Source organism: Hipposideros armiger, unplaced genomic scaffold (assembly GCF_001890085.2).
Source record: "Hipposideros armiger isolate ML-2016 unplaced genomic scaffold, ASM189008v1 scaffold_151, whole genome shotgun sequence".
Taxonomy (NCBI): Eukaryota; Metazoa; Chordata; class Mammalia; order Chiroptera; family Hipposideridae; genus Hipposideros; species Hipposideros armiger.
Window position 1 is genome coordinate 959,469 of NW_017731501.1, and position 14,769 is coordinate 974,237.

The 14,769-nt window shown below is 34.5% G+C and overlaps 1 protein-coding gene across 1 annotated transcript in view; it reads right to left on the reverse strand.

The window, feature by feature from the left end:
* The window catches only part of TNKS (tankyrase), a 212,922-nt gene that overhangs the window by 27,964 nt on the left and 170,189 nt on the right, over positions 1-14,769 (reverse strand). Inside the window, exons 13-18 of the mRNA XM_019651006.1 lie at positions 11,113-11,192; positions 7,813-7,958; positions 6,488-6,653; positions 4,800-5,019; positions 4,412-4,521; positions 495-683 (exon numbers count right to left, since the gene is read on the reverse strand). Of these exons, the coding sequence (XP_019506551.1) occupies positions 495-683; positions 4,412-4,521; positions 4,800-5,019; positions 6,488-6,653; positions 7,813-7,958; positions 11,113-11,192 (911 nt within the window). The remainder of the gene's footprint in view (positions 1-494; positions 684-4,411; positions 4,522-4,799; positions 5,020-6,487; positions 6,654-7,812; positions 7,959-11,112; positions 11,193-14,769) is intronic.

The following is a 14,769-nucleotide window of genomic DNA, read 5'->3' on the forward strand; positions in this document are numbered from 1 at the left end:
TTACATAATATTTAACCACAAAAACTTAATTCTTGGTTTTGAAAACATTTCCACTGTACATCAGTTTATTTTCCGTCTTTAGAAGAGTAATATACTGCCCAGAAGTTCATTTTTCTTTGACTATCTCAAAACCTCAGGTAAATTATCATGAACATCAGTTCTCTACAATAATATGCCAAATGTAGGTGTAAGATATTGTACTAAATGTAATTCTTTTAGGATACACTATAGATACGTGTTTTTCTATGATTCATCTTTCCCCTCCAAGTTAAGTATGGCAAAATGAATTAAGGTAACTTACCACTTAGTTTGCCTTAACAGAGTTTTAAATTATATATAAAAAAAACAAACTTAAGAAATTTCAGAAGGAAGGAAATTTGTTTTATTCTAAGTGAAATATGCACTACTAAAGTTAAAGCTGCTGAGCCCTGGAATTTAATGTCATCTCTGAAAGTATAATAAGCAATTCTGAATATTTTGAAATCAGGACTTACTGTTGCCAGATCTAAAGGTGTCTGACCTTCTTGGTTCTTCATAGTAGGATCTGCACCATGTGCTAGGAGGAGGGCACATAACTGGGTCCTTCCTTTTTGGGCTGCTTCATGAAGAGGAGTAAATGCCCACTTATCTGTTGCATTTACACATGTGTTGTATTTTATCAATAATGCTGCTATGTCCACATGCTGAAGAAAAATAAAAGAATGAGAACAGTTAAGAGTGAGATGATCTGGTAAAGCTCCATCACATACACTCACTTTCATTTAACATTTCATGCCCTCTACATCATTATTCTCATCCTTAATAGAAGTTTATTTTATAAAAAAATAATATTTATCCCACCCATCTCCCTGTATTTTGGACTCTATCTTTCCTTGCTGCTTCCAAAATATCAGTTCCACAATTATTCTTTTCCCCTGTAATTCTAATTCTTCATGGGAGCATTTAAAAATTTTTTTCAGCCTTCTAACATGTTCAGGCCTGTTTTAAAAACAAACACATAAAATGTAATTATGACCTAACTCCAAGTCTCCTATTAATGGTCTAATCGGTCTGCCAACCTTTTCAAACAAGCATTCTATACCAACAGCTCTCTTATCTTTCTCTTCTAACCCCTTGCAATCTGATCTATTTATTGAAACACTCATCTCAAAGCTTCTCAATGCTCTGTCTTCAGCTTTTGGGAAGACAACATAACACAACCAAACATTTACAAAAATTGGTCTGTCATGTCCAAAATGATTTAGGGAGTGAAGGAAATGTCAGCAGCAGACACGTTAACTAATAACCTGGGCATGAGATGATGAGATTCTGAACTAAGATGGTTAGCGAAGAATGAAAAAGAAGAGCTAATTTACAAATTTTGAAAGAAAAAAATATTGGGTTTTAAAAAGACTAAATTAATTACAGAGGAAGAACGAGAAGAAAAGTCAATTAAAAAAATTTGGTCTAAGGGCCGGCTGAGTGGCTCAGTTGGTTAAGAGCTCGCTCAAGAGTTTGAGCTCTGAGCAACAGTGGTTCGATTCCCAGCCCGAGCTGAGCAGCCGTGAGCTGCCAACAGGTGGCGGGATGGCTCAGCTAAAAAAAAAAAAAAAAAATTTGGTCTAGAAGATTAAAAAACAAATTTAGTAACATTTAACAGAAATTGAGTAGCATAAGTTTAAGTAGGAATGAAACTATAAGAGGGATAAGGTCCACTTGGGGTACATAGTTTCTGAGGTAAAGTGCCAAAGTAATGATGATCTGTAAATGGTCTGACACAAAAGGTTGGAACACAGACAGGAGGGCGTCATTTATTTGTTCACTTCCTCTCTCTTACCCACTCACCCACCAACCAAACATTTACTGAGTGACTACCTAAGTGCCTGGTACTGGGAGTAGGGACTCAAGGGTGATGACAAAATGGAATATTAAGTTGATAGTTGTAGCTACTTGATAAAGGAGCTCACTAAGAAAAGGAATACAGAAAGATAATCACAAGGGGTTTGATAAAACTTTGAAAACAGTATTTTGGAAAGGAGAGTGGAAGACAAAATGGGCAATAAGAACTGCAGAAGAACTAACGAGAGGCAAGACTATGGACAGCAATGTAGGAGAAAGCTTCAAGGAGAGCACGTTCTTTCAAATAAGAAGTTCTGTATAGCGACAGGTTTCAGCTTCTTCCCCAAAGCCCTTATAAAATAAGCTTAAGACTATGCAAAGGTAATACTGATTCAATGATTAGGCTTTTGAGAATAATACAAATACCTTTATTCTTATAAACACATTTAGGGATACCAGTTTGGTTACCACTAAAGTATTTCTGAAATCCATTTCAATTCCAATATTCTACAATTTTGTGCAATTGGCACATGTGTGATCTATATGAATATATTTCCTGGCATAACTTGATTACTTTTGATAATTAACTCTGAAGCACATTATCTGCTGAGAATATTTCTAACTCATATTGTTGCTCAACTACAATATACTGAGTTATCTGAAGCTGACTTTCAGGAGAATAGGAAGAGATGAGGAAGGAAAAGACAGAAATATGTCAAGATGGGATTCAGGGCACGTTTCTTCATATTTTGCTTAAGACAGTCTTTGCTCTCTTGAAGAAAAGGCTCTTTTTTCTAAGGTAGTGTTAAAGTTTTTAAAAACCATAATACAAATTCTTATTAATTTTCTGAAAAGTAATTTCAGAAAACAAATTTGTATTAGAAAAATACAAATCAGACAACTTAAAGCTTCCATATTTACTTTGACAACATAAAGACAAAAAAAGGAGCAGAATTAGATTAGGGCTTCTGAGAACAGGCTGTGTTTTGTGATCTTTTTGGGATTATGACTGATATATCATTATAAAATTGATCTTCACACAAAAGATAAAATATCATCTGTGGTACTATCAAAATCACTTAGAATGAAACCTAGTGATTTATCTCCCCTATTCAAAGGATATATGCCGAAAAGAACAGCTATTTTTGTTGAGTGGACCTAAAAGCATGGAATAATTTCAAGCTTCTTCCACAGGAAGGTTACAGGCTATTTAAATTGTGTTTCTGATGATTAATTTTATTCTATTCTCATGTGTGTTCGCAGAATAATATAATTTGGTAGACTAATTTGTACAGGCTTCCAAAATTAGATAGACCAAAGAAAATTATGTGTGTGTGTAAAATGAATTATATATATATATATGGTATGTATTATTAAACTTTCTTTTATTAAATTCATAGTTTATGCTTGGAGAAACCAGTTACATGCTTTTTAAATTTGCTGAGAAACATCTGAAAGAACTATAAAGAGGAAGGAGTGTATTACTACCCAAGTATACTAAAATCACAATTCTTTGTCTTTTGAATAGCCACACCACTGGGGCAAAAATGGTAACTGAAATTTAAAGCTGACAAATGCAACAAACAAGCTACAGCCCAGCTCTGTACAACATATAAGCAAAGTATTGAACTAGAAAGTCTAGAAAAGGAACTGAGATCTTGGAATGTTCCCAGGAGAAAGAGTCCACTTAATATAGTTTCAGAATCCAGCTGCAACACAAAATGCTTTAAATGACAAATACAATGTAAAAAGACTGAGAGGGCCTGAATTTAATGAAGGGCGAGGAAGAAGAGAGTAAGAGAATATGGCAATCGTGGTGACTGGGTTTTACTTATAGTTCGTCAGGCTTTGGCAAATGCAGAAACTGTCCTCATCAGTAGTGATTCCAACTGTGAGGAGCCCTGGTACGTACAATTTGGAATCTGCAGATTTTTACAATCAAATAGGGACTAAGTGGATGAACAGACAAGCGCACGAGCTTTCATTTTATTCCTGTGTGATTCATTAGGCCTGAAGTGGGCCTTGGTGACTCCCAGTCAGTTTCAACACATGGCACCGCGGCTGTGCAATACATTCCTCTTCCTCTTCCAGCTGATGATTACAATGAAAGTGCTTGAGAGAATGACTCTGGCCTTTCACTGCAGGGCTTTAGCTAGTCATTCAAACTCTATGAAACCATATATACTAACGACTCAACCATGTACTTGAATATTTTTTAAATGTTGTCGATACACATAAGCAGCCACAATTTCCATGCCTAAAAAGGAGCTTCCCGGCCTTTACAGTTTCTAAAATCTACTTGAGGTAGAGTTAAGATTTATTATTTAAGTCAATAAATATTAACTGAGCAGCTATCACACACCTATCATTGTGCTAGATAATGTTGAAGAGACCAAAAGGCTACAAAAACATGGTACTTGGCCAAAATAGTTAAGCTTAACTGGGAAGGCTAGAAACATTCTGAATAGAAGATTATAATTGTGGTCACTTACACTACTGGTTAGATATTTACTTAATTCATGCATAGTATATACATTTAATAAAGCAGTAAATGCCAGTGAAGTTTTCTAGACTTGAACTTTAGCATGCTCACCCCATAGGATGCTGCATTATGAAGAGGAATTAAACCACCTTTGTCTTGGGCATTGACATCTGCTCCATGCTCTAGAAGATATTCAGCTACTTCCAGGTTATTGTAGCCTGCTATTAGAGTGAAAAAAGGCAAACATGTCAGCTGATAAGAAAAAAAAAATGTGACTGTATAAATAAGGAATATTAAAGTTTAATATTTCTTGCTTTATAAGCTAATCTATTATCACATAATTAAAAGCCTTCACAATAAGAAATTATATAAAATAATGTCAATCAAAAGCATTTTACTAAATAGTACTCTTTATGCTCAGCATTTGTTTCATCTCCTGGTAATCTGTATTAGGTATCAAAGAAAGGACTGTGAGACTTGACGTGCTGGTGATGCTTACCTGCCAGGTGCAAAGGGGTTGAATTTCTGCCCTGGGTGTCTCTGCAGTTGATATTCTCTGGAGTACAGAGCTTCTGCACTCTTGCCAGGCAGCCCTTCTTGGCAGCATCCAACAAGGCAGCATCTCCTCTCAGTAAGTCCTGAATATCTGTGTCTCCTTCTTTTACCAAATCTAAAGGTGTATTTCCATCTCTGTTCTTTTTAGTTGGATCTGCTCCATGCTGCAAAGAAAAACCAGATGGAATATGTATTTTCTGTAGTATCTTCCTTAAGGTTATTTATTTTTAACTTCATCTTCACTCATCCAAGGAAAGATGTCTATTCTACATGTATTTTGAACAACAGAGGCAATATCTTGTTCTATTTTGCAGATTCCCTACTTAGCAATATACTGGATCAGCTTTCTAGCTACTTCTCAACAAAAGCCCCAAGCCTCAGGATCAATGGTGACAGTGAAGTGGGGAAGGTGCCGAGTACCTTTTACGTGTCATCTGATATACTTTCTCAGACTCTAAGCTGTCTTTGGAAATGTCCTTTCCTTTTAAGAATGACCTTTCCATTAGGAATGTTAATTTTGACCAGATTTCAATTACATAGAGATATTCAATGGATATCGTGAAAAAGAAGTGAAAAAAGGAAGACATACAGGTAGAAAACGTACATAATTATAAATGGCAATCAGTAAGAAGAAAGTTGGGTAATTTTAAAATATTTTCATTATAAGTCTTAACACCTATCATGAAATTAGGTATAATGTATTAACGATTAATTTGATTTTATAAGTTTAATCACATAGATCTATGAACTAAAAGAAATAAAAGTCAAGAATCTTTATTATGGGCCTGACAGTCTGCTGTTAGCCCACTGGAGAAATCTGGAATAAACCAGCCAGCCCACTGGAGAAATCTGGAATAAACCACAGTACACAATGAATTCACAGTGACCTGGAAGTTATTTCTTACTAACCAGTGATAATAAAAATGAGTATCTAATACAAATAGTCTCAAGACTCATAAGAACATATTTGATACCATAAAAGTGGTGGAAGAAGAATTTTATTGATATTTAACAAGTTTTTCTCTAGTTAAAAAACTACATATATACATTGGTCATTTTTCACATCCTTTAAAAAGAACACAAAATTATTGAATTAGTTTCATATAACTACTAGTTTCTACTATTTCATGTATACCTCCAAAATTTATATGAATAATTTTGTTTAGAGAATATCTTATATTTTAATAAAAACCTGATATTAAAATAGTTTTAAGATATATGTTTAAATAATGTTTAATAACGATGATGAGTTTGTTAACAATAATAAAATAGGCAGCAAGAAAAAAAATCAAACTTGATCGAAAAACTTATTTCTCCTTGTACAAATGTTTTCTGATAGTAATACTGTTAGTATTAGATAAGCAATGCAAACTAATTCAACACTTTCCAAAACCTACCTTGATGAATAGTGACAAATTGAACTTAATCAAATCAGTTCAGAAAGGCACTTCAGACACTACTCAAAGCTGTATAAGTATCATGATGTGACACTTAACCATCCCCCTAGAGTGGAAAATGAAAGCCGTCTCCACAGCACTTATTGTACTTAATAGAATAATTTACTTTGATGTAATTTTATGTACTAACCAAAAAATAAATACTTTATATTTTATAATTTTTAAAATTACATACTTTTAAAAGGAGCTTGCAGATTTCATATTTTCCTTTAGCTGCTGCTTCATGTAGAGGGGTAAATTTCCATAAGTCCGCCACATTGACAGAAGCCCCATGCCTTACTAAAAGCTCAGCTACCTCATAGTGTCCATATGAACAAGCATTATGAAGGGGCACCAAGCCACTAAACAAAAGAAAATTATTTTAAAGACATTTAACAAATTGTTGAGTTAAAATGCTACTTATAAAAGTATATAAATAAAAATAATATATTTCTTCTACAGCATTGACTATACTGAAAGCTCACTTAAAAAGAAAAAAATTCTCCTCTGGTCTTGAAGATAATAGTCATCCATTTCTGAATACGGATTAATAATTTCAAAAATGTCCCTTCCAATATAAGGAATTCCTTAGTTTCTTGGTGACGGATATAAACTACATAGAAACATACATATATACCGGAGGTGCTAAAAAAATGTATACACATGACTGTATTCATCTTTTGTTATCAGTACATATTATTACAATTTTAATACTGTTTTTTCCTTTCTTAAAATGTGTATACATTTTTTGGCACCCTCTGTATATGTATATGTATATATGTACACGCACACACACCTCCATAGAAAAAGGTTCCATTACAATGCTTTTAATTCAGGTTTCATCATGGCAATATAAAGCAACACTACAAAGTGATTTCAGGAATAACCAATCAATAATCTGGTTTATCATCTCTCAGATTTTCTTCCATTTGGGCTTTCCTAATGAAAACTGCATGCTTATTTATAAAATATACAATGCGATTTACCTTATTTATTTACGCAAGTTCTACCTTTTGATTTTGGTTTTTATTATTTTTGGTTTCTGTGCATAGGTTTAAATATTTAGACGCCAAGCAATGAAACTCATAATCTAAGTGATACAGAAACTTCAGTATTCAGTAAGGAAAATAATGGTGTCAACCATAAACTCTAGTTAGGAGAGAAAATCTGTCTTCCTCATTAATGAGTAAACTATTCTGAGATGATTCTAAGTTCTGGTTAAAAGGTAGCTGACATTCTGAAAGGACAAAAAATGTCCCCATAAAAAAGGGTCCATTAAAAGGATAAGTTTAAGTTGCACTTAAGGAAATGTTAATGTTGTAATCTTTAGGAGGTGGGGGTGATATGGAGTTTTCACTTTCTATACTATACATTTCTATAACGTTTTAATTTATGCTTTAGACTTTAAGAAAATACGCATTACTTTTTTAATACGGAAAAAAACCAAAGACTTCAAGAATATCAAAATAAGTTTTTTGAGTCTTGAGAACAAATCCCATGAAACTGAGTTCTAACACCTACCCTTTGTCTTTGGCATGGACATCGGCACCGTGGTGTAGGAGGTACTCCACAACAGACACACGATTATAGCCTGCCGCAAAGTGCAAGGGTGTAGAATGCCGGCCCTCCAAATCTCTGCAATTCACATTTTGAGGGCTGCAAAGTTGCTTTTATGGCAGAAACACAGACAAACACAAAAAGAACATTAATACTTATTCATAGAGTTGCTCCAAAATACTATAGGTATCTTGGATAAACTATAATTTTCTACTGACTGTTTATTTCCAAAGATTAGATAATACAAGTGATGTTTAAAAATCAGTACTATGCTGGGTTTTACGTGTCTACAAATATTCTTACTGTTTATAGAGCAATGTAATCTTTTTCAACATTTCCTGGCCAAAATCGTAATCAAAAAGAAAAGCCCGTAATAAAGCAAGCATTTGCAAGGAAACTGAACTGATGCCTTCCTTTTTTTTTCTTTATATGGCTTTCCTCCCTGAGACTGCTTGTCACAGCATGTCTGCCTGTATAATACTAGCATGCTCTTAGCCATTCTTTGCTCAACAAATACCAACCCTGGTTGACTGCAGAACTACCCAGAATTCTTGTCTTCTCTGACGTGGCAAGCAAAAAGGTTCTGGAAAAATTATACTAATACTGCCTGGGCCACCCACTTGGCCCACTGATCCACTATAACAAAGCCACCAGTCCACAGTGCTTTACTTGATCTTTGGGGAAATGTTTGTGTAACTCCACCAGTCAAACTGATTCTAACCATATTCTAGAATTTGGCCTTTCCTTCCTCCTCCTTCCGCTGTGCCCTACCATTTCAGCACAAGCTCCGTTCTGTTTGATTACAAAGCAGTAGGAAGCAAAGTGAGGACTGACAGGCTGCATCAGCAGTGGTGACAGATGAATTATAATCATATTTGAGCAGTAATTTACAATTTATAAAACAGTTCATATTCTTTCAGTGAGAGAATTACTATCAGTGAAGTTGATTATCATCTCCATTTTACAGATAAGTAAACCAAGACTCAGCGAGGTTAAGTGACATCCTTTTTCATAGAGTTGGTAAGGGGTAGAATAAAGACTCAAATCGTGTTTTCCTGATTATTAATCTCTTGATCTTTTTGCTACATGGTTGGTTACTTTCTTAGTTACCGAAATTCAGGGAAGTGATGAGAAGGAAGGCAATGAAAAGGCTACAAGTTATGATGGCAAGGGCTTTCAAGTATTTGACAATTTTGCTGCCGCTCCTGCCACTGTAATGAGCTATTATTTAAAAAATTAAGAACCTGGAAGATATCTGTTTCTACTGATATACTAAGTAGGGGCTTTCACAATAGGAGAGTAAAAACAGGTAGTATAATTTTTACATGACAGAAGGAAGTCTGGGCAGTATAAGGGAGGCCTTCAATTTAATCAACTCTATGTGGAAAACCACCAGACACTAAATTCTGAAAAGCCATTGTTATCTGGCAAGGTCAAATACACATCTTTTCATGACAAGTGAGTCTGTGGCTACATTAACACATAAACTAGAGAATAAAAAAATTAAATAGATGTGAATAAATTAATACATAAACTAAAAAGAAAGACTGCAGAAATGTGTAGTAAACACCAATGGTGTCTTACATGATCGAAGCTGCTTCCTGCTTCTGCTAATTTTACTTCTGGTCTTATTTTCTAAATTAATTTTTAATTTTTTTCAGTGAATACTGGCAAAATAGGGTTGAGGGAGGGAACAAAGAGATATAACTGATTTTGCCAGGTTATAAAAATAAAAGCTCATTCTGCTTATTAAATATTTGCTTTTTAATATTTAAAAGTTCTTTATTTAGTCTTTAGTCTGTTTCACTTTCTTTCTGAATGCCAAAGCATTTTACGCCCTTCCTACTGGCTTTTCATAATTTCAAATCTGTTACTCAGCAAACAGCCTTTTCTTCTAATATCTAATTTCTAATACTTTCTAAAGCCTCTAGGGAAAGAAATTTATCAGGCTTTATTCTCACTTAATTTGTGCTTTGTTTTCTACTGCCACTTCGATTCCATTCAAGAAAATATAGTTGGCCTTTACTGTGAATAGACTGTTTAGAAAACCTGAAAGCTGCTGTATATTTGCCTTTTACATACAAAACGGAGTAACAAATGTTACTTTACATTAAAAAAATAACTATTAATTTAATTATAATGGGTACATGTAGCAATTCTAGTGCTGAGATTATCATGCTGTGATACAAAAAAGGGGTTCTAGTCATTTTTATATTCAAAGATTTTCTTTTATTAGGATACATTTCAAATGATAAAATATTTTTAAGAAAAAATACATAATTTTAGATCTAAAAGAACTTTAAAATTTCTCCCCAGTGGCTACTACAACTGAAATTTACTATTTTTATTTAAATAATTTAGATGTTATTGTAAGTTGAGAGGTTGGAAGTGGCCACATATTGAAACAAAAATAAAATTTCTAAGCAACAGAGCTTAGAAAGTGTTTGTCATTTTCAATCAGTGTTATGTCATCAAGAGAGCTAAAAGTAGTTTACTATAAATCACAAAAATAGGGTTTGCTTACTAAGAAGTGACATAGTTTTGTTTGTAAAAGATAACCTGGTATGACTGTCAATGCCAATACTGCAATTAGCCTTTCTTAAAAAAAAAAAAAAAAATATATATATATATATATATAAACAAAACCACAAGACTAAAAACCATACCCGTTTCTGCTATCTTCACCCCTACATGAATGATTATAGATGGAAGTCTGTGTTTTTAAAAAGTACATTCAATAGTAGAATATAATTTTTATTTGAAAAACATCAAATCTATAACCATTATTTCTATGCCACAAATAAAACTGATAAAATTTTTTTAGCAAGCAGAATTACACAGAAAAGAAAATCCATCTTTTGCACGTCAATTATTCCAAAAGGTTTTCAGAATCATAATACATTCCTAGAGGAAATGTGAGAATCTCTTGAAAAAGTTCAAGAAACACTGTTTGAAACATTATTGCACTATAATCTGGGCTTGAACTAGCTCAGAAATTTATGAATGCAGCCAAAAATAACACTTTAATTAATACAAGTAAAAGTAAAAGCGCTTTCACATAACTAGAAGAAAAGTGACTAAAACATGGTTTAATGAATAGAAGGCACATACTAGGAAGTCTTTTATGGTTAAAGCTCTCTCCTGTTTATGGATCTACTCTGTTCATCCCATTAGTTGTTCGGATTTGAGTAGTTTCACAAGCTTCACAAGCTTCAAATGACTTGGTTAGCAAAGGTTCAAGAGTCATTAAAAGCACTGACTTACCTTCACAGTTTCCAAGTCTCCAGCTTTAGATGCCTCTAAAAGTCGATAGTCAACATCCGAAGTACGGATAGGTGTACTTTCTGCATAACAGGAAGGAAAGGTAACTGGTTTTTAAGGAATCATAGTAGTTAAGGAGGGAAAATTATTTGGTGAATGCAAAGAGAGATACTAAGGGGTCAGATTCTGAAATGTAAGTAGGGTTTTCTTCCCAGTCTTTTTCAGATAAGAAATAAATGGTTTCTTACTTCAGTCTACATACACATCCTAAGCCAAATTTAAATAAATCCTAACACACACAAATCCTTCTCCATCCCTACTACTCTATCCTTCAAATTTTCTGGTCAAAACTTTGGGCAAAGGGGAATGAAGAAACAGGACCATGAGATCAAGAACATCTTTCCATGATCTTAGAAAATATAATCAGTGTACAAAAAAAGGTCTACTATTATAAATACAGAAATTTGTTTAATTCACATTTATCGAATGGCTTCAGGGAAATGCAATTTAATAAAATGTCTGTATAATTGGGAGGTGTGATACAAATGCTAAGTAGAATATAATTAAATTGAGCTGTTAAGTCTACAAGTATGAGACTAATAAACAAGGTATTTTGATTAATCCAATATAAACAAACCAAGAATTCATTACACATTGGCCCAAGTAAAAAGGTTTCTAATGAAAATAATCTGGACTGTATCACACGAAGCACATTCATGGACATTAAGTGTGGCTTTTATAATGCACGTGTGTACACACTCAGATAACAAAAAAGGACTGAAGTCCAGGAGACCTGGATTTGCACTGGGTTCTTTTGACTGTGATGATGGACAAATCACTTCATAGCTTAGTTTTGGCACCTATAAAGTGAGTGCTGGTTTCCCTTAAATTCTCTTTCAGATTTAAGATCGCAATATCTTATGATCAGAGATAACCTATGCTGAGTTCACTGTCCAAATGGGAATATCAAGTGATGCTGAGAAAAAAGGTTTTAGGTTTCAGAAGATATACTTTGCCTCTTTCTAGTCTAAAGTGCTTTGTTTAGGAGAGATGCTTTTACACAGTAAGTTATGAGAGCTCTTCAATGGAAGAGAAACTGTATTTAATTTAGTCATAATAACAACAGCAGATAAAATGTTAAGATTAAAGGGAGGAAAAAGGAGAGTATGTCATAGAATAGAGTACATTTTTGAAATACCTACAATTATTTTTCTTTAAAATGGACTTTATTACATTTGTTAGTTTGTGGAAGCGTTGAGGCAAGGAATCGGGTCTTGCTCATCTTTATATTCCCTTTAACATGGAGAACATTCAGAAAGCATTTGCTGAAATGATTTCTATGCTATTTATATTGGAGTCAATGTGTATGTCAAATCATAGCTCTTTTTTTGGTTGCCCTTACTCTGTTCTTTCACGTCTCATTTGCCTCCATTCCAACTGTACATGACATTACACTTAGAGGTTGCGTATATTATGTATCTATGACAGTGATTCTGGCAGTTGGTAAAACTCACTGAAACTTTGGATATCTGTAAGTTATATTTTCAGTTTATCATTTCAGCAAAATAAAATGACAAATGTTTACGTATATAGAGTTAGAACTTTGGATATTTTCAGATTCTAGCATTTGAAGGACACAAATTAATATGACTGAATTTTTTTAATTCTAGGAACTATTTAAAGTTGGCACGTGTCTTGATGCAGACTGATTTGCAAAGGCTATAATTTTACAATCAATAAAAAATTTTCATGCAAATATAAGAATGGTTCTGAGAACTATGAGACATTCTTAGTCCTAGTTAAAGAGTAGACAGTAAAGAAGTTAAAGATACTGATTAATTACTATACAATTTATAGAGCTTTGCATCCATATAAATCTCAAACGGGCTTAGAACAGATTCATTTTTAGAAACAATGTGAACAAAGTATTAGCTGAAAGGATATGTAAACAGTCCAGGAATTTTGTACCAAGAGATGCACAATTAAAAGAAGGGATATAAAAATGAAGTTAAAAAGGAAACAGGCAAAAGAAAATGAGCTGATGTGCAAAACACTGTATCAGTATAATCCTTGCAGCACACAGGCTTTTGCAGGAAATGAAATTAAATATTTCACCTAGGGTCAAAGGCTTGAGATGGGCCTCTAATTTTTTCTCCAGTTCTATTCTGGCTCACCAGAATGAAAAAACAAACAAACAAAAAATCTGAAGTTTCCAAGGTTGAAAGGCAGTTTCCTATTTAAAAAAATCTCCTGTAGATGGGCTGTTAGTGTTAGATTACAGTACTGGCAGTGGGTCTAAGGGCTCATTCCAAGGTGCAAATGTAAACAGGGATTTCAGTGTTTAATTCAGCTTTCACAAGTCCTCAAATCCTTACCTCTGTAGGATTTGGTAAAAGCAATGCAATAACCATACTGGAATATGCAATCAGAATTCATGTCAAGGTCTGTTCAAAAGAACTGTCTGTGATGCTAGAAATATTCTTTATCTGTGCTGTCCAACACAGTAGCCACTAGCCACGTGTGGCTATTCAGTACCTGAAATGTGGCTAGTACAACTGATGATGAGATTTTAAAATTTTATTTAATTTTAACTAATTTACATTTAGCCACATGTAGCTTGTGGCTGGCTACCAGCTGGACACAGCAGATGCAGAGAAAGCAGGTCTAGAGAAAAAAGTGAAATCTTCCGAAACAATGTTTTAAAGTGCTGGTGTAGATATTAGCACCTCATCAGAGGTATTGTTTGCAAATATCTTCCTCCATTCAATTGGCTGTCTCTTTGTTGATAGTTTCTTCTGCTGTGCAGAAGCTTTTTTAGTTTGATAGTCCCATTCATTGACTTCTGCATTTACTTCCCTTGCCTTTGAGGTCAAATTCATAAAATCCTCTCAAAGCCCAAGGTCCATAAATTTAGTACCTATATTTTCTTTTATGCAGTTTATTGTTTCAGGTCTTATATTTAGGTCCTTAATCCATTTTGAGTTAATTTTGGTACATGGCAACAGGCAGCAGTCTAGTTTTATTATTTTGCATGTGGCTTTCCAATTTTCCCAGCACCATTTATTGAAGAGGCCTTCTTTTCTCCATTGTATGTTTTTGGATCCTTTGTCAAAAAATTATCTGCCCATATATATCTGGGTTTATTTCTGGGTTCTCCATTCTGTTCCACTGGTCTGTGTGTCTGTTTTTCTGCCAGTACCATGCTGTTTTGATTATTGTTGTGTTGTGGTACAATTTGAAGTCAGGGAGTGTGATACCTCTGGTGTTGTTTTTCTCTCAGGGTTGCTTTGGCTTTTCAGGGTATTTTAAAAAATTTTTTTATTGGGGAATTGGGGGAAGGGGAACAGACAAGTTGCTGTCGTTTTGTTCTTCAGTCTAGTTGTGGAGGACGTTGCTTCACTGGCCCAAGTTGGCACCATCATTGCACTCTTCCCGGGCAAGGCAGATCAGTCGCCGGCTTCTGGACGGCCGCTCACTGTGGCTGCTGGCCGCTCACGCTGGCTGCTGGCCACACATGGTAGCCCATGGCAACCCACTGCCACAGGGGCTGCAGCCTACGCCGTCGCTGGTGACCCACGGCAGCCCAGCTCCAGGTCGAGCTGTTGTTCAGCATCTTAGCTGTGGAGGGCAGTGTCACTGGCCCTCATATGTGGGATCCGA